This window comes from Polyodon spathula, chromosome 5 (assembly GCF_017654505.1).
Source record: "Polyodon spathula isolate WHYD16114869_AA chromosome 5, ASM1765450v1, whole genome shotgun sequence".
Classification (NCBI taxonomy): Eukaryota; Metazoa; Chordata; class Actinopteri; order Acipenseriformes; family Polyodontidae; genus Polyodon; species Polyodon spathula.
Genome location: NC_054538.1, coordinates 46,675,186 through 46,701,720, shown reverse-complemented (window position 1 = coordinate 46,701,720; position 26,535 = coordinate 46,675,186). Strand labels below are relative to the sequence as shown.

Sequence of the window (26,535 nt, the reverse complement as noted above, 5' to 3'; positions counted from 1 at the left end):
GGGAATCCATGTCTGATTCAATTGCCCTTCCTCCGGGCAGGCTACTAACACTCAAGAGTACTGTTAGGATGTGCCAAGTGGCCAAAGATGGTATTGCAGGGAAGCACACGGACAACAGAAGTTTTGTTTGCAAATTCTCTTTTTTTTCCTTTTAATTTTTCTAAGTTCCAGGAACTGAACAGAATGAAAGCATAACAAAACAATTAAGAAGAAAAAAAAACACTTTACAAAACAAAAGAAAAATAAATCCTAAGTGCAGGATGGTTAAACTTTTTTGGCAGGGAAATAGTAAAAAGGTATTTCTATAGTTTTGCTACAACTAGCCAGGACACTCAAACAGCACCCATCTCTCTAAACCCTATCTTCTTACTCTAAGCACAGCCTCCCTTTTATACCCAGTCTGAAATCACTCCTCCCCTTGGAAGAAACCAAAAATCAAACAATTAAATTTAAAATCCATTTTCATACCGTTAGCAGCTATTATATAAATATATCAAAGTTATATAAAATCACTAGGTTTTATATTACAATTCCATGTGAAACCATTTTCAATAAATGTGCAGTTGTATCTGCTCTTCAGTACACACCGGTAACAATTAATTTTGCTTGCGCATTGCAAATAGGCTTTACTATACAACTGAGGTATGATCTGCCCCTCACAAACATGGCGCCTCCTTGGCGCCTGGGTTGCACAAACATGGCGCCGCCCATGCACCACACATATGCTAACTAACGCCACTTACAAACAAAAAAGTATTTGCTTTTAATCTCTATTTTAATTTAGTTTTACTTGTATAAACAATTTAGGTTACCAAATAACAAACTACGTACTTCCCTGCGAATGTGCACCTTCACAGGGGAACACGCACTGAGCATTCAGCACCGCTTTAAAACTAACTTATTTGTGTTTGTCTTTCTTTTATTCTATCCTGGCATTCACCTGCGGTCTCCTCCAACCCCACAGGTAAGTGCAATACTTCATTCTGTATATACTTTAGTGCAATTGCTAAATTAAAACAATTCATATACATTTAAATAAACACAGTATCCAATATTATTGTTTTCATTGCAGTTATTAATAAGGAACAGTCCCGAGTCATTATACAAATGCGGTGGCACATGCTGTCACTCACCTTTATAGTAATTCAATTCAGATAAAAATGGCAAATAATCACATAATACCAAAATACTTAGTTCAAGGTCTTTTTCTATTTTCTACTCTTTTATCTGCAAAAGTTTAATTTATTTTACATTTCAAAGTCAGTGAGAGCATGAAAATTGGCCCTTCAATCATATTATGAGCAGAGATGTTATGACATTTTTCTAGAGTAAAAAATAAATTTTGATAGTTTTTAAACCTCATTTGTAAACAATTGTATTTAATTATGTGTTTAGATATATGGAGAAGTAGTAATCTTAAATAGTTATTTAAATATGTTTCATTAAAATTTGTCACGCAATTTAACATCAGTGGTGTTACCACAATGAAAATTCTCCATCACAATGAAATAAAAAGGCCTCAAGAAGTCCTTACTGTTGCATTGGAGGCGGGGCTTGTGTGATGAGCTCATGGTGAGTGAGGACACCCTTGCACTTTTCCATTAATTTGATAAAATATTAGATTATTTTGTGTGTCACACTTTAAAAGCATCAGTGGTGTTACCTCCTTTTATTGGTGGGAAAATGTAATTTCAGCAAAAATATCAAATACACTTAATACTTAACTGGTACATAAAGGGTAGATTAACTTTTTTTCTGGGAGGCTATAGTCTCCATCTTGGAAAATCTCTCATTCCTCAACTTGGTCAGTGGTGTTACCGGTCTTCCTGGTAACACCACTGACACTGGGGAACATCACTGGCTATTTGCGTCTTTTTAAGACATTATCCAGCTCCTAAACACATTATCCAGCTCCTAAACAAATGTTAAACATAAAAAGTATTTATTTTATTTATTTAATATTTATTACAGTGCCTTTAACCAAGGCGCTTTACAAGTTTTTAGAATTTGTATAATCTGAAAAAATGGGTAAAGAGGATAAGATTATTGGGGTAAGGTGATTAATAGCTATACGAAAGCAAGGGCCAGAGGCTAGGTCAGGATCGGGCAGGCAAAGTCATAACAGGAGGTCGGGGGCCAGGAGTAAGGGTAGGATTGGCTAGAGAAAAAGATGAGTTTTAGGAGGAGCAAAAACTGCGTAAAGTGGGTGACCTGTTTTATGATGAATGGAAGTTTATTCCAATGAAGGGGAGCAAGAAATGAGAAGGAACGGAAACGGGATTGAGCAAAGGGCGAGGGTGGGACAGAGAGGGACAGTAGTGATTGGGAGTTAAGGGACGAGGAGGAATATAATAGGAAGTAAGCACAGCCAGATAAGTTGGGGCAAGGCCATGGAGAGATTTATATATTAGTGTAAGGAATTTGAACAGGCAACGGTGGTAAACAGGGAGCCAGTGTAGCTGGAGGAAGAGAGGGGAAATGTGGAAGGAGTGGGGGAGGTTAAATATAATATGAGCAGCAGCATTTTGAATTTGTTGAAGTGGTGTAAAGACGTAGGAGGGGAGACCAAGGAGGAGGGAGTTACAATAATCAAGCTGGGTGAAAATGAGAGAGTGGACCAGGAGTTTGGTAGCAGAGAAGGAGATGGAGGGTTGTATTTTGCGGATGCTGAATAGGTGAAAATGGCAGGTGCGTGTTATGGCCAAGATATGGTCAAAAAGGGAGATGGTGGAATCGAATATGACCCCAAGGTTATGAGCAGAGAGGGTTGGAATGAGGGACAAGGGGGGAATGAAATGGTGGGGCAGGGTGGTGGAGACGAGGGGGAGGGGAAGAAAAGGATTCCGACCAGACAGGCTGATATACGGCGACCAGGTCAGGGGTAAAAGAGGGGAATGAAAAGAAAATCTGGGTGTCATCAGCAAAGAAATGGTGGGGGGAAGTTAAATGAGGAAATGATAGCTTCTAGGGGTGAGGTGTACAAGGAGAATAGTAAGGGTCCGAGGACTGAGCCCTGGGGGACACCAACAGTCAGGGGGAGGGGGGGGGGGGTATTGAAGGCAACGGCAGAGGTGCAGAAAAAATAGACATAACTGTAGCTAGGCAAGAGGTGTGCCAGAGATGCCAAGGCTAGAGAGTGGAGAGGAGGATGGGGTGGTTGACAGTGTCAAAAACAGAGGAAAGATCGAGAGGTATGAGGATAGAGAAAAGTCCAGCATGGGAGGAGTTGGCCAGAAGGTTGAGTAATATATATTTTCATTACTGTACTGCAATATCATAACCATATCTTATCACTTGACTTGTCAGGTATGGCGAAATTAAGTGCAGCAGAGAAACAAAAAAGATACAGGCAGAGTTGTTCCTTTAGAAAATGTATTCAAAATATATTAAATGATTGAGTTGTTAGAATAAAACATCTTTATTGATCATTTTCAATGTATTTTAAACTAATGTCAGCTTTCAAAATTTGATATATTTCTTAACAGTTCATAAATTAGTTAAAGTTAAAAAGTTTGTTGATATAACAATGTATCATTGTCATTGGTATTACACTGTGTCAGAGGTGTTACTGCAGGGAGGATTGATGTTCTGGTAACAAGACTGCCACAACCTAAATATTCATCATTTCAACATGCCTACTTGTAACGTTACTTGAAAGGCAACATGTTAAGGACATAGTTATGCAAGTTTGATGAAACATATTCAATTATTGTTTAAGTTAGAGGAAAAATGGGCCAGCTCAAATCAATAAATAGCATGCAAGGCAATTTTACACTTTTTTTTTAAAATTATAAAAATCATATTTTACAATTGTTAGAAGAGATTCCTTTCTTAAACATGTTGAGCAAAAAAATAAATAACAAATAAGATTGTGGTTAACCAATATTTGCATTTTATGTATGAGTAACACCACTGACAAAAGAGCAGCTTAACCACTATTTGATTAAAAATATTAAAATAACTGAAATTCATTAAGCTCTAAAATTACTTGTATAAGATAAGATGTTCACAAATGCATTACACAACTTTTTCTTAATGAATGGGGAGTTTCATTTCTAAGAAATTTTCAGATTCAAAAGCCACGCATTTGTAGAATGACCCTCCCGCTTTATTCCAGAATTCCTTTAAAACACGTTAGCTTGTTAAAAGTTACTGTTTATTTTATAAGGGATGGGACGTGAACCATCACAAGTACATTTTTGTAAAAGTATTTTTAGGATCCATAATTTGTTCTAATGTAAACTTGGTAAGCACTGAATGACCAACAACCTAACCATTTGATAAGGGAGCCTGGAACTCCGTGGCAAGACGCTGTGAATTTGGACCTGGAAAGAATCTGGCGAAGGTGAAAGAACTACCAATGGCGGGTGACTGTTGTTCCATTTTCGTTAATAAACAGCGGGTCTGTGGGTGATGCACCCTGAGAAAGACGGAGATGGATAAAAGAGAAAGGGGTCATATGGGCTAACATGGGAGTTTTATTTATAAATGAAATAGAAAGGGTACCCTAATCTTCCTGGACAGTTTTACTTCTTTTGAGCAAGGAGGAAAAGGTATCAGATGAGATAATTGTGAGGTCAGAGATACAGGGGTGAATTTGGTGGTTGAGTTTGAGAGAGATGTAGACTCTGGAGCACCTGAACCCAAGAAGGCTATGAGAAAAGGGCTTCAAGGTTTATCTAAGAACTGGGAGGATTAGCCGGAGCGGATGAGAGGCACCAAGAGAGTATGTTGATGGTGATAGGTAAGCAAGCAGTGGGAGAAAGAGATTCTGGTCATTGAAGCCCTTTCATGATTAGAGAAATGTGTGAGTTGCTGAGTGTAGAGCTGGGATGCCGAAAATGAGTTTGTAGAAAAACTAGATGCCGGAAATAGGAATATTGATGGAGGAAACTCTTATAGCTCCATTTTTAAGGGACATAATATAGGATGATACTACAGGAATTGAAAATGAAAGGAACGGAATGCAATTCCAAGATGACCAGTAAATTTGCAGTGAGCGGGGAGTGATGCTGAGAAGAGTTGTTTCTTGAGCCTGCAGAAATAGGGAATGCAGCGGGTGGCTCACATGAATATCGGGTCTGAAAAGGGAGGAAACTGAGTTGGCAGGAGGTTGTCTTCAGGAGCTAATGCTCTGAATCTCTGCACTTGGAAAGGAGAAAGAGAATCAGTGATTACATTCAGGTGGCCAAGAATGTGATGAACTCTGAAAATGAACTGATGAGTTAAAGGCAACCAAATAATCCTTCTGAATATTATCATTATATGGTGGGAGGATGAACTACCTTTGTTAATTTGGACTGTAGCTGAATTATCTGAGTGGAGAAGAATGGATATTTGGGCCCAGGAAGACCCCCAAAAGGAATGCGTCTACAGCAACTGGATACATTTCTTACAATGACGAGGAGTGATCTGGAATAGGAATGCTGATGAATTCTTTGGGCCATGGAGCAGAAAACCATTTTTCCTTGTCGTATCATTGTTTGGTAGGAGGGCGAATAGACAGAAAAGTGGAAATAGAAACTCTAAAAATAATGATTTGAGGATTGTTATTTTCTGGGCAGGGGAAGCATGTGAAAAATCAAATTGAAGAAAATCATCCAGGAGAGTCAGCACAAAAGGAATGTGGTAGTTATTAAGGAGGATCCAGCACAGCGCTTCTGACAGGGGATTGTCTGTGGACTGTCTATGGGCTGTTTTTGCAGCCAAATGTCAGGCGAACAGAAAAATAAAATTTGAAAAGCCATTGTACTCAGAAGATGTGCCTGAGGGCAGGCTCAATGGGCATGATTAAAAAATGTTTGATATATCGGCTTTAAACCTGTGGCTGGCTTTCCCAGCAATTCTGATTACGACTATGGGGTGGTAGATTTTTGCATATTGCAGGGAGAAATCTTCGAGAGGGGTGTGAAAGGGGTGTGGGTAATTCACTGACCAGGAGACAGACAGGTGTATTCGGGAAACACCACACAGGTGCCCAGTTTTATTTTAGACCGGTTATTTTTTTCTCTCCGGCAGAGGGCACTGTTGACCGTGGGCTGCCTATCAACGATGATAGACAGCACCACGGAAATACCACAGCTGGTACACGAACCGCAAATGCACTTGCAGGTGCTCAAAGAAATAATAATGAAAACAGAAGGCGAAAAGAACAAGGGAAAATAAAACAGTAATAAAACTACAAATAAAAGGTGCTGCACTCGGCAGCGTTATCCCGGTCGCCGCTACCCGCACGACCCGGATCACCGTCCTACTCTCTCGGCTATCTAGCCTGCTCTTTCACAATACGCCGGGGTCTGCCCAAGGGTTCCCCGCTCTCTCTCTCTCTGTCTCGCTGATTCCCGGTCCCGAATCAAAGCGTCCGCACCCTTAGCGCGTCTAAGTGGGCAGACCTGAGGAAACAACAGAGCGTTATTTTATAGGACCGACAATCACCCAAGACCCGCCTCTCGGCCATTCAGAGAGGGGGAAAGTCCACACTCACACTTTCCCACCTCCCCGTGTCACTGCCATGACTCACAGGCGGTTGTTGGGCGACTGCCGCCCTCTTCCTGCAGCCCGTGAACACGCCAGCAGAGTCAGCACAGATCTCTCCCTGTTACAAGGGGTTAAAACTATTGATGCTGGGTGTGGTGGAGTTATGGTGAGCGGAAATGAAGGAAGTTACAGGCGGAATAGTACAGGTTCCTTTGTCAAAGTTATTACAAATCTGACAGCCTCCAGAACATGCAGTATTGTAGACCTGATCGTCCTTTGATCTGGAGGGGATGAAAAGATGAAGAGGATTGCGAGGGAGGGACATGAGGGGACGGGGTGGAGGGTCAGTGGGGTGACCAGTTTAACCGCATGCAGAACATACAAGAAGCTGAAGACCTGTGAAAAACAGGAGAATATGTATTGGTCCAGTGCGCCCCAGTAGATGCTCTGGTTCCATTGTTGGAGATGGGCAGCGGCTTTGGCAGAAAATACTTTGTAGTATTCAAAGAAATGGGAACCTCCAAATCTAACTGAGAAGTCTACAATGATCACCATACAATTAACCAACTTGCACTGGCGACTGGGATAGAACTTGCATATGATGTCCCTGAAATGGTCGAGAGCTGGAATGAACTCAGAAATGTTAAGTGTTTTGAATAACTGCTGATGAGCTGAAAGAAAAAAAAAAGCATCTCACAGAGAAGGAGCCGCTGCAGTGAGGGGAGAGAAGCTGAAAGGTTATAGTTGGAGGAAAAGGGACCACCATGGGAGCCTGCTGGACACCTGCAGTGAGGAGGAACAGAAGGAAAAGCATTTAATGGAGAAAGGACCACCATGGGGGCCTGTTGGACGCCCATAATGGCCAAAGAGGTCACTGCGGGGGCCTGCTGGACGCCTGCAGTGAGGGGAGGTAACCTGAAAGGTTGTAGTTGGAACCAGAATGCTCAGTAACTGCTGAATGAGCCTTTGATTGACAGGCGCTGTGGTCCCGCCTTCAGAGTTTTCAGGATGTAGACGCACTTTGTGGAGAAGCAATCGTTGCAGGGCTAGGTGTTTCAAGTCCGCTTATGCGGAATTGGACTTGTTTCTTGAGTCACGGGTTGGAATTTGTAGAAACACCCATACTGGCATGGGTTGGGCTTGTTTTGTTGTGAGACTTGGCAACACTGGGAGCGAGCTGTAAAGCAACGATCTGTGCTTACATCGTAGCACCCGCGACGGGAATGATGCTGCAGATTGGAGAGAAGTAAATAAATTCTCCATATGTGCTGTAGATTTAAAAGTGATATTGTTGCTACCAAGAGAATGCTGGAGTCTGGGGATTGTCCAGTCTCTGATGTCAGGAGTTGCGGATGAACGAGTGGCCAGGCGGGAGCCACTGTACAATCGAAATATAACTGAGAGGAAAGTGAAGAGGGTATTTATAGCGCTAACAATCTTAATTAACTAATGTGTAAATTGAATGATTCAATTTGTGTCGCAAAGATTGGTGTCCCCCCCTCCCAAACTATAATTAAAAATATAAATTCATACGATCATACGAAGAAACACACGCAGACTTCATATACATGGACATGTATATACACACACCTGTACTAGTTTTAGATTTTGCGCCTTTTTTGGGGTGGGCCTGGGCAGTATGCATTATAGAGGGGAGGGGTTTATGACTTGACAGCTGTAATCTAATTGCACATAAAAATAAATCTTAATGCTTAATTGTTTCTGATATGTCGTAACCAATATACAGAATATCATATTTATCTCTCTTTAGGTAATATTTGTACTAAGAAACCCTATAATGTAAATATCCAGTTATTACAAACTTAAAATGACAACTCTGATGATGGTTTAAACTGGGAATGTTCAATAATAGATATTGTCATATTATTTAAAAAGTGTTATTATAACGATTTAACACAAATATAATTGCACAAAAATAATTTGCACGACCATGTCTTTGTAGTAGCTTAAAGGTAGCCACTATTAAATAAAATACAACATGATACAACAGTGTTATTAATATTATAATAGTGTGTTTTCGATTTTAACCACATATAACGTAGCTTTAATAAAGATCCTGACAACATTTTTAAAAGTAAAACAATTTTCTGAATTAAAGCTTACTGACAGAAAATGGAGACGGCTTAACCTTGCCCTTAACTTCTAAAATTTGAGCGTGCGCAGAAAGGCTCAAAAAGGCAAACGCTAACTTATTTCACGGCTAACTTATTTCCCGTGACACCGGTCACGGTACTTGCTGGATTGATTTTAAATTCCTTTCACAGATGATGATGTACCAGCGGCCAATAACTGTATCAATGCTGATGATATTGAATCGTTTTCCAATACATATTATTTTGATACTTTAAGATCAGCTTCATCTACTGTATTTATAGGGCTTAAAGTTTCCGGTTTTAACCATGAAAACCTATTTAGAATTGTTTTATTTAATTTTTTAAACCGATAAACTTGGGTTGTGGCAATATATTTTAAATAATGTCAATCATTCACTGCTCATTCAACATAAAGAAAACAGCTTTCAGAAGGTGGGCAGTGTGCAATGACATGGTTTCTGACAGTCAATTTTGTGGCCCTACGTATTATGCTAGGAAAGTCAATGCATCATTTGCTTAGCAACGGGCTTAATGACCACAAACCTGGTTGTAAACAAATCAGCAACATGGCATCGCAAGTAAGTTTTTATGGTGTATTTATTCACTGGTGAATCCAAAAATTTATTGTAAATATAAAACTGCTGTACAGGTATGCTTCTACCAATGCATATTAGTTTTTCTTGTGTATAACTGCCTAATGGTTATTATGATTAACATTATTTGATTTAGCTAAATCAGAGTACCATGAATGTTAATCTTATGAAAAAATGTAAATAACTTATTGTATGATGCCTGAGATTAATTACTACTGTATGCTACATTCATGCTGTGGTGGGCTGAAAAAACAAACAAACTAATCTGTAGTGTGATAGATACGCAAGTGGCAATGGGGTATAAAAGCTGTTACTTCTAACAATTTTGGGATTAAAAATACATCCAGAGTTATGCATTGCCTGAATACTAAATGGGAACATCCTCACTTTAACACAATAAGTTAACCTTTGTATAAGTGTGTGACAGAATACAATGATTCTTGGTGGTAAATCTCCCTCCTGATCTGTGAGGGCACCAAGCAGCGAGAACAGAGTACCTTGGACAGGTTGGCCTGACAGTTCTTTCCCAGGGTTAAAGGGAAGTTGGACAACTAAAAAGGGGGTGTAACTCCGATGCATTAACTCACTGACCCGGAAGGGAAATGATGTGGCAGTTGCGAATTGGAGGGGAGGCTGCACTCGTTTACCAAGGGGTCATGTGTGACGGCATAAAAGGGGATGGAGAGATGCAATCTGTTCTTTTGCTTTGATTTACGAATAGGAGCTGGAAAGACCTGTGAGAGAATCAGTGATAAAGCATTGTGAGTATTTGTTTGTTTTTGTCACTAACTATTGTTATTGTTATTAGTAGATGGCTAAATACCTTCCGGAGCTGTCGCCAAGGGCCAGCACAAAACCCGGAACAGCATTGCACTATTGTCACATATAAACCTGTATCGCCCACCACAAGCACTACTGCACGCACCCAGGACTGTTGACTGTGTTAATAAGAACATAAGAACATAAGAAAGTTTACAAACGAGAGGAGGCCATTCGGCCCATCTTGCTCGTTTGGTTGTTAGTAGCTTATTGATCCCAAAATCTCATCAAGCAGCTTCTTGAAGGATCCCAAGGTGTCAGCTTCAACCACATTAACCACATTCTCTGTGTAAAAAAGTGCCTCCTATTTTCTGTTCTGAATGCACCTTTGTCTAATCTCAATTTGTGACCCCTGGTCCTTGTTTCTTTTTTCAGGCTGAAAAAGTCCCTTGGGTCGACACTGTCAATACCTTTTAGATTTTTGAATGCTTGAATTAGGTCGCCACGTAGTCTTCTTTGTTCAAGACTGAACAGATTCAATTCTTTTAGCCTGTCTGCATATGACATGCCTTTTAAGCCCGGAATAATTCTGGTTGCTCTTCTTTGCACTCTTTCTAGAGCAGCAATATCTTTTTTATAGCGAGGTGACCAGAACTGCACACAATATTTAAGATGAGGTCTTACTGTGCATTGTACAGTTTTAACATTACTTCCCTTGATTTAAATTCAACACCACAATGAATCCGAGCATCTTGTTAGCCTTTTTTATAGCTTCCCCACATTGTCTAGATGAAGACATTTCTGAGTCAACAAAAACTCCTAGGTCTTTTTCATAGATTCCTTCTCCAATTTCAGTATCTCCCATATGATATTTATAATGTACATTTTTATTTCCTGCGTGCAGTACCTTAGACTTTTCTCTATTAAATGTCATTTGCCATGTGTCTGCCCAGTTCTAAATCTTGTCTAGATCATTTTGAATGACCTTTGCTGCTACAACAGTGTTTGCCACTCCTCCTACTTTTGTGTCGTCTGCAAATTTAACAAGTTTGCTTACTATACCAGAATCTAAATCATTAATGTAGATTAGGAATAGCAGAGGACCTAATACTGATCCCTGTGGTACACCACTGGTTACCACACTCCATTCTGAGGTTTTTCCTCTAATAAGTACTTTCTGTTTTCTACATGTTAACCACTCCCTAATCCATGTACATGTGTTTCCTTGAATCCCAACTGCATTCAGTTTGAGAATTAATTTTTTGTGCGGGACATTGTGTAGTACATTGTGTTGTACATTGTGGGGAAGGATACGCTCTTTATTATTTGGGATTGCAACCCAGTTATTTACTCTGTGCACTACACATTGTTGTTTATTGCCAGGAATTAATATTTGGTCACCAGACCTGGATTAAAAAAATAAACCGTTTTCCAACTGGATTATAACCTCTCTGTTGATTACTCACCGCATCACTCCTGCACAGTACACAATAAACAACTTTGCCACAAAGTGAAACTTCCATGAAATTTATTATACAAACTGAAAATGCATGCGTTTGAGTGGTGTTTATTTTTAATACCCGATTTTGTCAAATAATAAAACACAAATGATCAAAAGGTATACATATTTTTCCTTACAGTAACCAAACTTATTTAAAGATCCTTTGTAAGAGTCTTTGGTTATCAGTGGCATGGGCACATTCCATCCTGAATGCGATGATTTCCTTCAATTTCAATTAGAGGGGTAGTGTGGTGAGATAAGAGTCTCTTACCCCATGGAGCTTCATGTAGAGGCCACAGGCGTTACAGACGGGCTCCCCCTCTGCATTACGGCGCCACAGTGTGGTGGTGGTGGTGTGGCAGTTGGTACAAGACAGACCCACCCTCCGAGAGGCAGACTGAGGGAGAGAGCAAGAGAGAAACACTAACTAAAATCAAGCCTACTGTTAATTTGTATTTATCTTTTTTCAACATTGGTATTTTTGTCTTGCTTTATTTAAGAGCAGTTTAATACATTAGCCAATTGGCAGATTTGCAAATATTTTCATATCTTTGTTCATGGTTATTTCTAGTAACATATTGTATGTGTGGCTGCTGGAGGAAGTTTATTTCCAAAGATGTTTACCTGCCTTTGTAATTTTATATAACTTCATACTAAACCTATGCATAGCAGGAAGCAGAGAAGCTTTTTAATACAAATGTGTAAACATTACGTATGGGATAGGCTTGCCCATTGGGTATTGATGAGCTTTCTATACCAGAGCTGCCGATAGGCCCCTTCCTGGAATGATGCACTCAGTCTTGCCCACCAAGGGGATAAAACTCATCCAAAGTAAGCCATTTTTCTTTCCTTCAAACCTGTGAGGGTGACCGATATGACCTTTCATTTGGTGGTTGTCTTCTTTCAGGGAACCAGGGTTATGACAAGTAACCCAACGTTCCCTTTCAGTTCCAAGAAAACTTACATATGGGATAATAATGTATACCAGAGCCATCACAAGGAAGAAGGAACAGCAGTATATGAGGTACGCACAAACACGGTCTAACCCAGAGGTTAGCGGTGTGAACTCACACCCTCAAGGACCCTTGTGCCTAATGAACCTGGAGAATGTACGCGGCATAGCCCAGCTAGCTGCAGTACAAATATCAGACATCAGGGCACCTCTGAAGTGTAGTGTGCAGCTACCCTACCAGGTGGGGGCAAGCCAGCACCATTATATGCAGTCGAGACTATATCCACAACCCAGTGTGACAGACTCTACTTAGAGAGGGGCTGTCCTAGGGTCTGTGTCCTGTGACAGACGAAGAGCTCTTCTCCTATGCACGTACCATCTCAATGGGAGAACAGTCCTCTAGGAAGGCGTAATCGCGAGCGCCTTTAAGCAGCCAGGTAGCCAAAAAATGTGTGCCCAGAGACAATGAATCTACAGGGGCATGGCAAGCAGAGATAGCTGCTAAATACACATTCAAAGTAGAAGGTGACCTACCAGCAACAAGCAGTTCTTGCAGAAACTGTAAGATGTGTGGCATAGGGCATGATATGGGGTCGTGGCTTCTAGCCAGACACCCAGCCTGAAAATACCTCCACTTCTAGGTGTACAAGGACCTAGTGGAGTCTGTCCAAGCGCTCTGCAAAGTACTCACAACCGCATCCAATAGCCCTAGGGCTAGCCAGCGGTCCCTTTCAGGGGCCAGACCCATAGCCGGAACCTGCCCGGTTCCAGATGCCAAAGAAAGCCTTTCGTCTGACTGACTTTCGTCCATGTGTAGTGGAAAATCTCAGGGCAGGTCATCTAACATCTGGCACAGGGTCGAAAACCAGATTCTCCTGGGCCACTTGGGGGCCACTAGGAGAACTAAGGCTTCCTCTAACCAGACCTTTGAGAAATGTGGTTTAGGCGGGAAAGAGTACAAAAATGCTTTGGGCCACTCGTGGGCTGCTCTCAGCTCCCACGGATTTTTGTGCAGGGATGTCCAGCGATCCGACCAGGGTCTGCAAACTCCTCTGCCTGCCCAGACCGTCCTCTAACCAGAATTGGGTGCGTCTGTCATCAACAATTGATGATTGTTTATCATTCATATCCTTACATCTTTGCTCAGGTGAGAGGCTTGCCTCCACCAGTGTAGACCGTTCCACCACAGACGAGACACGGTCAGCCGATGGCATCTGTTGCTCTTGGGGTGCAGCCAAAGGCACTGAGCCACACTTGGATGAGGCTTATGTGGAGTAACCCTAGTTGGGTGGATGATGAAGCTGTGGCCAACAGACCCAATAGTTTTTAACACAACACCAATTGTACTGTGAACCCTTGTTGAACAGGGCCAGACAGTTGCGAATGGCAGATACTCTGTCATCTGACAGGTAGGCTTGCATTGCATGGGAATCCAGCCGGAAACTCAAGTAGACCGTATTTTACACAGGTATTAATTGGCTCTGGCATAATTTTGAGGGCAAGACCCAGCCTAAATAGATGCTTCATCACAAATCGCTGTGTGGGCCACTGCTCCTTCTGGGGCAGATCAAGCAGTCGTCCAGGTAGTTCATCACCCTGATCCCTTGCAGCTGCAAGGGAGCTAGGATGGCATCCATGCAGTTTGAAAACGTGTGGGTAGCTAAGGAGAGGCCGAATCACTGCACGAAAAACTCAAGGACGCTCCCATGTCAGGTGTAGTGGAGATGGACGAATAGGAACGTGGAATCCGCATTCTTTCGATCCAGTATGATAAATCCTTCACCCGGCCGGACAGACAGGTGAGTACGCCGGATGCCAGTATTTTGTTCTCTTCCTGCTGAGACACCTTGCATTCTTGGTCAGAGCGCTGCAGCATTTCCTCAACCACTAGTCCAAAGGAATGGTCAGAGGAGGTAGAAGGTTGCAGAAGTCAACACAGCAGTGAGTCCCGGTGGAAAAATCAAGCTTACTTATTTATTTCTAGTTGCAAGGCAGTAAAGAAACGAATACACACACATCACAGCAAGCTGCAATGGTAAAAATAAGTCACTATGGCAACACAGGTAACTGATTTTGTTTTGTTTTTACCAGCCCACCAAGTAGGCAGGTTGAAACAAGCCAGCGTATGCAACTCGCAGCAGTGCTGGGTCCTGATGGAGGAATCACGCTTGTATATTGGTTACTCTGTCACACACACACACACACACACACACACACACATATATACATATATATATATATATATATATATATATATATATATATATATATATATATATATATATATATATATATATTGTAAGGTACCAGGGAGGGGGTTAAAATCCTTCCCTGCTAAAAACCTTGTGAGAATGCACATTTGGGTGTTATGGGGTTTAATTGTAATTGTTTTAATGATTTAGTTAATCCTCGGCACCTGATCGTAATTATAAATTAGAGACAGGTGCAGGGTATTTGGGGGAGGCAGCCAGACTGATCGGGGCTGCTGAGTGAAGAGCCCGACTGCGTGTGTGTCCAGTCGTATTGAAGAGAGTGTTGAGAGAAGCCCGTTTGTGTTTTGGTGTTTGTCAGGTAAACGGCTTAGCCGTCCTGTGTGTGAGTCAGGGATCGGCTGGTGTATAGTGAGAGCTCCAAAACGGAGTTAGGTGTTTATTTCTGTTTTGTTTTATGTTTATTAAAAGTGCGCGTCAGCGCTAAAGCAATTTCGTTTCTGTGTCCTGGGTCTATTTTAAAGGGGCAACGAACTCCGTGAGTGCGAGGATCGTTTACAATATATATATATATATATATATATATATATATATATATATATATAGTGGCTCTCAAAAGTATTCACCCCCCTGGACTTTTCCACATTTTATTGTGTTACGACATGGAATCAAAATGGATTTAATTAGGAGTTTTTGCCACTGATCAACACAAAAAAGTCCATACTGTCAAAGTGAAAAATAAAATCTACAAATTGTTCTAAATTAATTACAAATATAAAAACAGAGAAATAAAGTTGGATGGGGACCTTTGGTGAACAGCAATTTTCAACTCTTTCCACATATTCTCAATTGGATTGAGGTCTGGGCTTTGATTGGGCTACTACAGGACATTGACCTTTTTGTTTTTAAGCCACTCCAGTGTGGCCTTGGCTGTATGTTTGGGGTCATTGTCCTGCTGGAAGATGAATCGTCTCCCAAGTCCTAGGTCTCTTGCAGACTTCAGCAGGTTTTCTCTCCAGAATTTCTCTGTACTTTGCTGCATCTATTTTGCCCTCTATTTTCACAAGCTTTCCAGGCCCTGACACAGAGAAGCATCTCCATAGCATGATGCTGCCACCACCATGCTTCATGATAGGGATGGTGTTCTCAGGATGATGTGCAGTGTTAGGCTTGCACCAAGCATAGTGCTTAGCGTGAGGCCAAAAAGCTCTATTTTGGTCTCATCAGACCATAGAATCTTCTTCCACTTGGTCTCAGAGTCTCCCAAATGCCTTCTGGCAAACTCCCAAATGCCTTCTGGCCGAGATTTTTCAACAATGTCTTTCTTTTTGCCACTCTCCCATAAAGGCCAGTTTTATGAAGCACCCGTCTATTGTTGCCGTATGCACAATGTCTCCCAGCTCAGCCGTGGAAGACTGTAACTCCTTTAGAGTTGCCATAGGCCTCTTAGTGGCCTCCCTGACTAGTGCCCTTCTCGCCCGGATACTCAGGTTTTGAGGACGGCCTGTACTAGACAGATTCACAGTTGTGCCATATTCTCTCCATTTCTTAATAATGGACTTTACTGTGCTCCGGGGGATATTCAATGCCTTGGAAATGTTCTTATTTCCTACACCTGAGTGGTGCTTTTGAAGAACCTAATTCCGGATTTGCTTTGAATGTTCCCTCATTTTCATGATGTAGTTTTTGTTAGGAAATGTACTAACCAACTGTGGGACCTCCCAGAGACAGGTATATTTAACCTGAAATCATGTGAAACACAGTAATTGCACACAGGAGGACTCCACTCAACTAATTATTGACTTCTAAAGACAATTGGTTGCACCACAGCTTATTTAGGTGTGTCATAGCAAAGGGGGTGAATACTTATGCAATCAATTATTTTCTGTTTTATATTTGTAATTCATTTAGAACAATTTGTAGAATTTATTTTTCATTTGTGGCAAAAACTCTTAATTAAGCTCATTTTGATTCCATGTTGTAAACAATAAAATGTGGAAAAGTCCAAGGGGGGGGGGGGGGGGGGGGAATACTTTTGAGAGCCAATTTATATATATATATATATATATATATATATATATATATATATATATATATATGAGGGATGAGGGTATTATGTGACAGCAGACACCATGGCACCGTGGGTGAACTGGAATTTTTAAGCGCACGCAGAGGGCAGTCTGAGACAATCCAGCAGTCAACTCCACACCGAAGCGCGGCAGAGCCCGGGTCCGGTGGAGGATAATGCGTCTTTTTTTTTATTTTTTAAACTGCAATAGCAGAGGACAACACAAAACAACGAACGCTGTAAGGTCAGAAAGCTGACTGTAATCGTAATGTGGTGTAGGCTTGTGCAAGGGTGTGGGTATTCACTGACACGGTGGACAGAAAAGTATATTTGGGAAACACCTCACAGGTGTCCAGTTTTATTTATTCCGTTTTTTTCGTAATGATTTCAGCCTCTACAGGAATACCAACACGGGTAGACAGTTCAGTGCTGGTACACTCACAGGCGCTCAAAAGAATAATGAAAACCAAAGGCAAAAGAGAAAGGGAAAATAAAACACAGTAATAAACCTAAAAAACAAAAGTGCTGCTTAGGCAGTGCCCCCACTGCCACTATGCCTGTCAGCTTGGGTCTCCGTCCTACACTTCGCTGTGCACTATACACTGGGGTGGCCAAGGTTTCCCTATTTCTACACATGTCCCCTTGGGTAGGTAATACTTTGTCTAAATTGTTATTTTATTTTTTTAAGGCGGGCTGCCTTCCTCAGCCGTGCTTGCCTGTTTTTGGTCGTTCGTTCCAACCACTGGCCTTCTCTGCTGGCGTCTCTGTGTATTCTCAATCACGGTAACCCGAATGCCTAACCAAGCGCAGCACTTATGAGCCGGGCAATCTCCCAAGGCCTGCCTCTCAGCCACTTCTGAGAATAACCTGCTAGTCCCAAGAGCGCACCTGGGTTTTGGTCGTAGGGACCAGTCAGTCATTGTTGCCAAGGCTTTTTTTTTCAGCCGATTCTTGATCATCAGTGGTTCAATCACAATAACCAGATACCGACCAATGACCCAAATGGTTTATGATAAGAACATAAGAACATAAGAAAGTTTACAAACTTCGGCCCATCTTGCTCGTTTGGTTGTTAGTAGCTTATTGATCCCACAATCTCATCAAGCAGCTTCTTGAAACAACATTACTGGGGAGTTGATTCCAGACCCTCACAATTCTCTGTGTAAAAAAGTGTCTCCTATTTTCTGTTCTGAATGCCCCTTTTTCTAAACTCCATTTGTGACCCCTGGTCCTTGTTTCTTTTTTCAGGCTGAAAAAGTCCCTTGGGTCGACACTGTCAATACCTTTTAGCCGCCACGTCTCTTCTTTGTTCAAGACTGAACAGATTCAATTCTTTTAGCCTGTCTGCATATGACATGCCTTTTAAACCCGGAATAATTCTGTGCACTCTTTCTAGAGCAGCAATATCTTTTTTATAGCAACCAGAACTGAACACAATATTCAAGATGAGGTCTTACAAATGCATTGTACAGTTTTAACATTACTCCCTTGATTTAAATTCAACACTTTTCACAATGTATCCGAGTATCTTGTTAGCCTTTTTTATAGCTTCCCCACATTGTCTAGATGAAGACATTTCTGAGTCAACAAAAACTCCTAGGTCTTTTTCATAGATTCCTTCTCCAATTTCAGTATCTCCCATATGATATTTATAATGTACATTTTTATTTCCTGCGTGCAGTACCTTACACTTTTCTCTATTAAATGTCATTTGCCAAGTATCTGCCCAGTTCTGAATCTTGTCTAGATCATTTTGAATGACCTTTGCTGCTGCAACAGTGTTTGCCACTCCTCCTATTTTTGTGTCGTCTGCAAATTTAACAAGTTTGCTTACTATACCAGAATCTAAATCATTAATGTAGATTAGGAATAGCAGAGGACCTAATACTGATCCCTGTGGTACACCGCTGGTTACCACACTCCATTCTGAGGTTTTTCCTCTAATCAGTACTTTTTGTTTTCTACATGTTAACCACTCCCTAATCCATGTACATGTGTTTCATTAATCCCAACTGCGTTCAGTTTGAGAATTAATCTTTTGTGCGGGACTTTGTCAAAAGCTTTCTGGAAATCTAAATAAACCATGTCATATACCAAATACTCCGACTTACTCTTCCCAATGCCACATTTCTTTGGGTTAGCAGTGAGCCCTGCCTCTCGCAAGTATTGCAGCACCGCCACTACCTTACACAGATGACTCGGCCAATCCTGTGGATAACCACATCATCTATGTAAGCAGTGGCGTGCTGCTGATGGGGTCGCAAAATGCGATCCATCATCTGCTGGAAAGTGGCTGGTGCTCCATGCAACCCAAAGGGTATGGTCCTAAATTGGTACAACCTGCAGGGAGCTGAAAACGTCGTCCTCTCTCTGGCTTCTGGGGTCAGGGGTATCTGCCAGTACCCCTTCGTTAAATCCAGTGTCGTCATAAAATGAGCGGTGCCTAGACACTCCAGCAACTCATTTATCCGGGGCATAGGATAGTGTCAAACTTCGATTTTTCAGTAACTCACCTGAAGTCAATGCAAAATCAAGTTGACCCGTCCCGCTTATTTACTAAAACTATAGGACTGATCCAGTCACTTTGGGACTCCTCTATTACACCTAGTCTGAGAATCTTGTCAATCTCCACCTTTACTACCTGCCTTTTGCGCACAGGTATACAGTACGGCCTCTGGCGAACGGACGCCCCCAGCTCAGTCTCAGTGTGATGGTGGGCTACTGGAGTTTGCCACAGGACGGGAGAAAACACATCACGAAACTGCGCTACCAGCACCCGAGCCTGACATTTCTGCGTTGGTGTCAGATTGTATTTGTATGCAGGCGGATGAAGCCGTCTGTGCTAATCATTATTATTGTGTTAATGTGAGGGTGGTCGAGCACCGTCCGTCTTATTATTCACGGTCTTGTAATGTGTAGTCAGTGGGGATGGGGTTAAAACCCCTTCTTTGGAAGAGATCAGCCAGCAAGCCAAAAAAAGCATGTTAAACACTACACTTTTTTAAAAAAAATATGCTCTAAAAGTGCACTCTTGTTATTTTTCACAAAAGCAAGTACGTTCAATTAGATTTTTTTTTTGTGTAACTAAAAAAAAAAATCTGTCCTTATTGCTTCAGCTCTCAGAAGTGTTCCAGAGGAGGGAGGAAGGAGATTCATAGGGAGTTTCAGAGGAGGGTGATTCGGAGGAGGGAGCACATAATGACTATTTTTTCTGTGATGTACTGAGATGTCCTAATAGGACACCGTACAAAACAAATCCTCAGCACTGAACACTCCGGGGTTCAAGTTGCAGGTTACTGTTCAAGTTGTTGTTTATTGTTGCTTCCCATTTCTTGCCAAGTCTTGAAATTAAGAAACAGCTGCGTCTTTTCTCCGTACCTTTCACCAGTGGCATTTGTGCTCAAATCTACTGAGATTTTGGTTGACAGGGCCTGGTATGCTTCTGTGTTGGAAAGTGATCAGCAGTAGAAGACTCCAGTATTTTCTAAGTGTTACTTAAAGCTTCAAAGTTTTCAATGATAAATATTACCTTGGTGCACACAACCTGACAGTTTGGTTGCTCACCAGTTGGCCCTGAGTGCAAAACACAAATTGAAAAACAGAAATATAAATCGAAAAACAAATATAAAAAGCCCACAATGCAACGTAAGTAATGATGGAGGCCACTCCCCCAGATACCCCAGCTCAGTCTCCACCTGTTTCTAAAGAAGCTGAAGCTGTTTAGAAAGCACAAGTTGAGTCTTTAGTAACTTAGTTGGCTGTTGTAAATTTCTGTCAGTGTTATAACTGGTATCGCAACAGTAAGCTATGCCCTCTCACTTTGACAAAGGAAACGTGTGCACAGCGGGGGAAAAGGTGCTTGTATTATAGCACACAGGCGCAGGAACAACTGGCACTAGAGGTGCTGCAGCAACTAGAGACCCCAAAATAATGCTTCTTCAGGTTTCAAAATGTGTTAGATCATGACTGCAATTGGACTACTTGAGAGGGATTATACATCACCCAGTTCAGTGGCAAATACTTAGACAGACTGCCTTTCAGTTTTCAGAGCCTTTACCTTTTGCTGTGAGAGAAGATTTTTTTTCAGCGCTTGAAATAGATTACTTTTAAGGCAGGAAATATAGAGAACTTGGATAATTAAAGAATGGAAAAAGGAACACTTTAGAAGGTGATAATATTGTGGATTAGGCAGCGAAAATCTATTTCACTGCCACCAAAAAATATAATAAAACAAGGCAACATAATAAATTATTCCTGCAGGAACCACTCTGCACAGCAAAGCAAAAACACTGACAACTTCAAAACGCAGTTTTTGATAAGTATACACAAAGACATAACACTGCGTATGCTTAAAATATTGCCGTTTAATATTCTTTATCAATGTAAATTCTATAGTCTTTGTTTTACACTTTAAAAATGTAATTTGTTTTAAAGTAAACGACTCACGTAACATTCACATAACAAGCTCATTATTAGTCATAGTCAGTCAGTCATTCATAGTAGTGTTTTTGTTGCAAACTTTAACCAGTAGACATATATATATATATATATACACACATATATAAAATTACTTTTTTTTCTTTTTTTTTTAAACGAAGTATGTAGCTTTTCCATGATGGTATGTTATTGTATTAGAGAAAATAAAAGGTATGACAACAAGACAAAGGTATGGCTATTATTCTGTATTATTCTAACAGCAGCTGTTAACTGAACCTTATGGAAGTACAAGCTCGGTCTCTTGCATTTTGTGATAATTCTGTATTATAAAATGTATGAAGTAGACTGTTAGTATTACATCAAGTAATAGTATTACACCTGTGAATTTCTAGCTTACCCTATGTGACAGAGAGCGAATCAACAGTCAACAATCTCCCTCCCGACCCATGAGGGTATTGTGCAACAGAAACAGTGTGCCCTGGACTGGATGGTTTGACAGTTAATTCCAGGGTCAGTTAGAAGTCGGCAATCCAGGAAGGGGGCTGAGCCACAATACCAGAAGTCATCGCCCTAATACGGTAGGCGGTGTGTCAGTCATGGATTGGAGGAGACGTGATTGCATTCGCTACCGAAGGGGGTGTGACTGAAGATATATCAGGGGATGTGGCGAAGCAATCAGTTCCTCTGTTATGGTTATGATATGACCTGGAGGAGTAAAGCAAAACCATAAGTGTTTAGTGTTGTACTGCCTGTCTATTAAATATTATTGTTTGTCATTGTAGACGGCTAAAATCCGGGAGCCGTCACTATTAAGCCAGTATCACACCCGAACTGCACTGCACCATTGTGTTCACTGTTTATATAATACCAATTGCACCTGGAGCACTCACTGTTGGAGTGGTGAACATGTAGGTGTAAGTGTGTGTATTATTATTTTGGGACTACACCCTGTGGTTTTACTGACTTTACACATTGCTGTGTATAGTCAGTATTATTATTTAAAGCAATTAATAAAGCTTCATTTTCACCATTGAATTGTTGTTTCTAATCTCTGAATCACCTCTCCACCTGTGCTCTACAAACCACTTTGCCACACCTTAATATATACACCAGTGGTATATGTATTTGTGTTTTGCAGTTCAGGGCCATTGTAGGATACTGAATCAGAATTTCTGGGAACGGTTCTTCCTAGTGCTATTTATGTTATTTTATTGGAACGCAACTTCGTTTAATTGGGATACAATATTTTAAAATGATGAACGGAGATTGCTTTTCAGAGCAAGACAGGTTTGCATAGTGCAGTGATTACGGGAGTACGTGATTATGCTGTGACTTGCCTAAATTGCGTAAACCATGTTGAACTCTTGAAGGAGCTGGAGCCTCCTGTGGTTTCTCAGGCTGCTGTGGCAAAGAAAGTTGCTGTGTCAGCATCGCAGGTGTCTCGCCTTGTAATAAGATGTGATTTCACTATTTTTCATTTCATGTAGAAATAAAAAAACAGCAATTCATTTTGGTTAGGAATAAAAAAAAAAAAAAAAAAACTTTTTAAATGGATGTATTTAACATTTATTCACAATGTGATTTCATTCTGTTTCTTTTCATTTAGAAATAAAGTCAAAATACTTCTCTCTTTGTAAATTATGAATGTACATGTGACAAGTCCCCTTAAATGCCTTTCGTTTAATTAGGACAGACGCTTATTCAGGATATTTTTACATCTCCGGAGGTGTCTCGATAAAGCGGTGCCAAATGTATAAGTTTATCCAGAGATGCAGCACAACAGGGACAGGTAACCTGCACTCAATTTTGCAGCCGTCTCACAATTTCCAAAAATCTACCCTTCAGCCTGTTGCATGCTTGAAAACAGCCCCGAATCCAATAATTAAAGGTCTGACGTCACTCATTTCTTCCAGTCCAGTAGCAGCCGTTACAGCAGCGTGAATCAGATGAGCCGGGCAAGTGACGCACAGCAGTTCTGGTTTCTGATTAAGTTTGTCCCTAGCAAATGTTGCCATATAGGAAGCATAACTTGTACAAGTCGACGCCACATTTTCTCCCATGTTAGCTGGTACTTTGCAAACGTTTGGGCAATCACTGTGCTGACAGCGCTGCAGAAGGTATGAACGTGACATCACAAAAAACAGAAACGCGGGTTTGTTCGCCTTGAAATCAGGGTTCGATTTGATATGGGGGGGGGGGGGGGGGGGGGGGGGGGGGGGGGGGGGGGGGGGGGGGGGGGATTGGGGGGACTGGGGGGGGGGGGGGGGGGGGGGGGGGGGGGGGGGGGGGGGGGGGGGGGGGGGGGATGGGGGGGGGCTTGCTTTGCTTTTTTATTTTTTTTATCCCTGGGACTGCACTTTCAGTTTAATTAATAAGGGACAAGAGGTTACATACTTGTCATGAGTGCGTTTTAACATTATTTTAGTTGCTGTAAGCATAGGTAATTTGTTATGGCCTTTTTAAACCGTATCCATAAAAAATAATAACGCATTTATCCTGCATGATGGCAGATTTAGCAAATGTGTGATTCTTAAAGATTTTTTAGCAGTTGATTTGGTTTAAATAAGTAACCTTGTGATTCTCTTAACTGTTTAAATTGTGTACTAGAGATGAATCAATGCTTGCAATGATATTTTGTCTATTTTATCCCCCAAAGGACATTTGACTGGACAGAACTGGACTCATCAAAAATCACACTGGACACAATATTTCCACCAACGTGTTCCGTAAAGCATCATAACTTTGTGTCAAATATTTACGAGCCAGTGTTTTAGCCGATGGACAGACAACACTGTCGCACGTAGTCAGGAAAATGCCCCTCTGTAATAAACAGTGGCTGTCCAGCAAAGCACAGCGCTCCGACAAACTCATTAAACAGCCATCCTACAATCTTTCTTTTATTAAAGCGCATATAAAAGCCACGGAAATGGATTGCTTGTCTCAGTTCACCTTCTTGTTTTAGTTTAATGTGTCACTTCACTATGTTTTTTTGTTCTGTTTACCTCAATGCAGCAGGATTTGCAATGGTATGCATCCTCGGCCTCATCTGGTCCACTACTGCTATTTGGCTTTGTGTACTTCGAAACATTCTTTTGAATATTTATAAGCTGATTTACGTTCTCCCCTTTCCTCATCCACTCAATATTATATTTTCGTGATAGTATTTCAATTTAGTTTTTGATCAATCTAGTCATTACACCCAGCACTTTCCACAAGAATCGGACTTTGATTAGCCAACAGAATCAGGTGATAGTATTTGTGAAGCATCTAAACGTACCTGTAACCTAGGATACAGGGCTGCTTATTACATCAGAGTCAAAATAAAACATTTTAATCAAAATATTTTGTATTTCCTAGAAAATAGTACCAGAAATACTGAATAGCAGATACATTGGGTATAAATCAGTAAAAAGAATGTTTAAAAAATACATTAATTAAAAAAAAACTAAAACAAACAGGAAATGCAGAACGCTAGTAATGTGTCAGGAGTGCATCCCCCCTCTCTCACCAGGCGGCGCTGAGGTTTGATGAGTGGACGGTTGATGCCGTTCATCTTGTGGTAGAGTCCGCAGGCGTTGCACAGGTAGTGCCCGGTTCCATCTCGCCTCCAGAGTGGAGTGGACATTGCGCCACAGTTCACACATTCCCGCCCCTCTGCAAAGTCATCAAACAGCTCTGTGTGTGAGAGAGAAGGGGAGTTGAGGGGACTTGTCTGCTACTGAAAACTTTTTTTCCTCATTCAATGTAGAAAGACAGAAAAGAGAGAAATGAAGTTTAATCTAGAAGCTTTTGTACAAAACATCACAACTGCATTATATATTTAACATACTTCTACTGTGCTGCACCAAAATGTTTACAAAATACCCAGCTGTAACATTGAAATCTGATTATTAATATCAGATCTGTATATTATGATTTAATACACTGTAGAACCACATGTTCAAGAATTAAACACTATTTCTTTTGACAGGATGGAAGACAGAAATAGAATACTTTTACAAGTCTGGTTACTAGGTGCTGCTGCTGCTGTTAGAATGTTAACGGACTAGAATTTCTTAAATATAACATTTTATTTGAGACTGCAGACATGCATTACCTTGAATGTGAGTGCAAAGATGCATCAAAAACAATCTAATCTCCTTGACTATATTTAAGTTACTGTAAAGTAGGTCATTACATTTATTAGCGAAATAAAATAAAACGTTTTTAGTAATTAAAATACCACTTATCTGCAGTATTTTTAAATCCTGATTGTCTGTTTGTTCAGCGGTTTGGTCAAAGTGTATGTAGTCCAGCAACATTTTTGGGTGGAATTGTGCACTTTGCTACAGGCATGAGACTTGGTACTCCATTAAGACCCCCTCAATGGTTTGGCTATGGAGGCACGCCAGAATTAGAGTTTTTTTTTTTTTAGGTGGACCCCCCCCCTCCCCCCGATGCAGTGTTCTGCCATTTCAGACATATTCCTGATTACAGCTATCCCATATGCCATAATTGAGATTACTTCTTACCCCAATAGTAGAAAAGGGGCTTAAAGTATATAGTGACGTATACAAATATAGTATCTGTAGGTTCCTGTGCCAAACCAGGGTGCGCTTGCCACATGCAGTACTGTCTTCACTTGCCTTTTTGTGTAAAAAGGGACAGCACTCCAAAAACACAGGTAGATTTTTAAACAGGGCAGGCCTACGTTCATTTTATACACAAAACAAAATAAACAAAACCAAAACCTTTCAGGAGTGATAACTAAACATTTCAGTTATAAACTATACCGGACAGCTAAGCTGTTCACCAGTCACAAATACCCATATACTTTTACAAATGGCTCAAAACACTATACCTTCCCATTGTTCACACTCCCTGGTAGTCTCTCCTTAATGGAACTTCTGGTTCTCTTTTTATAGCATGTGGCTGTTCCTAATTAGCACCAATTATTCCATTTTGGAACAGCTACATTCTCATATGTATTTGGCAGGGACAGGAATTAACCCCATCTCCGCCAACCACTACCAAAACACATACAAACACCAGCACTGTTTACAGGCAGGGCTCCTTCTCTGCCACAGCTCCTAAGACTTGCAGAAGATGAATGGCATGCTAAGATGGTTGTTTGACTCCCATCAATACTTGCCAAAACAGCAGGTGTAGGGCCTCTTGTGCTAAACCGTGGTAAATGTCCAGAATTAACGTCTGGCAGGGGGAGGTCACACCCTGTGCAAAAATGAAGCGGCACTCATTCTATTCACTAAGTTAATTATATGCACAAATAAAGCACGCTAAATGATTCATTTGCAAGTTGTCACATCACGCTAAATTAAGCACAAGGTTTACACACACTTTATTATAGTATATAAAGAAAAGGTAAGTACTGTTCAGCGTTTGTCACAATGAGCGTGGTGGGGGGGGTGGGTGTCTTGCTTGACC

At 41.1% G+C, this 26,535-nt stretch overlaps 1 protein-coding gene across 2 annotated transcripts in view; it reads right to left on the bottom strand.

Moving 5' to 3' along the window:
• Nucleotides 1-26,535, bottom strand: part of gata4 (GATA binding protein 4) — a 111,012-nt gene that overhangs the window by 11,969 nt on the left and 72,508 nt on the right. For both annotated transcript variants that reach the window (XM_041250658.1, XM_041250659.1), the window contains 2 exons: nt 24,620-24,786; nt 11,716-11,841 (listed from right to left, as the gene is read on the bottom strand). In XM_041250658.1, coding sequence (XP_041106592.1) covers nt 11,716-11,841; nt 24,620-24,786 — 293 coding nt within the window. The remainder of the gene's footprint in view (nt 1-11,715; nt 11,842-24,619; nt 24,787-26,535) is intronic.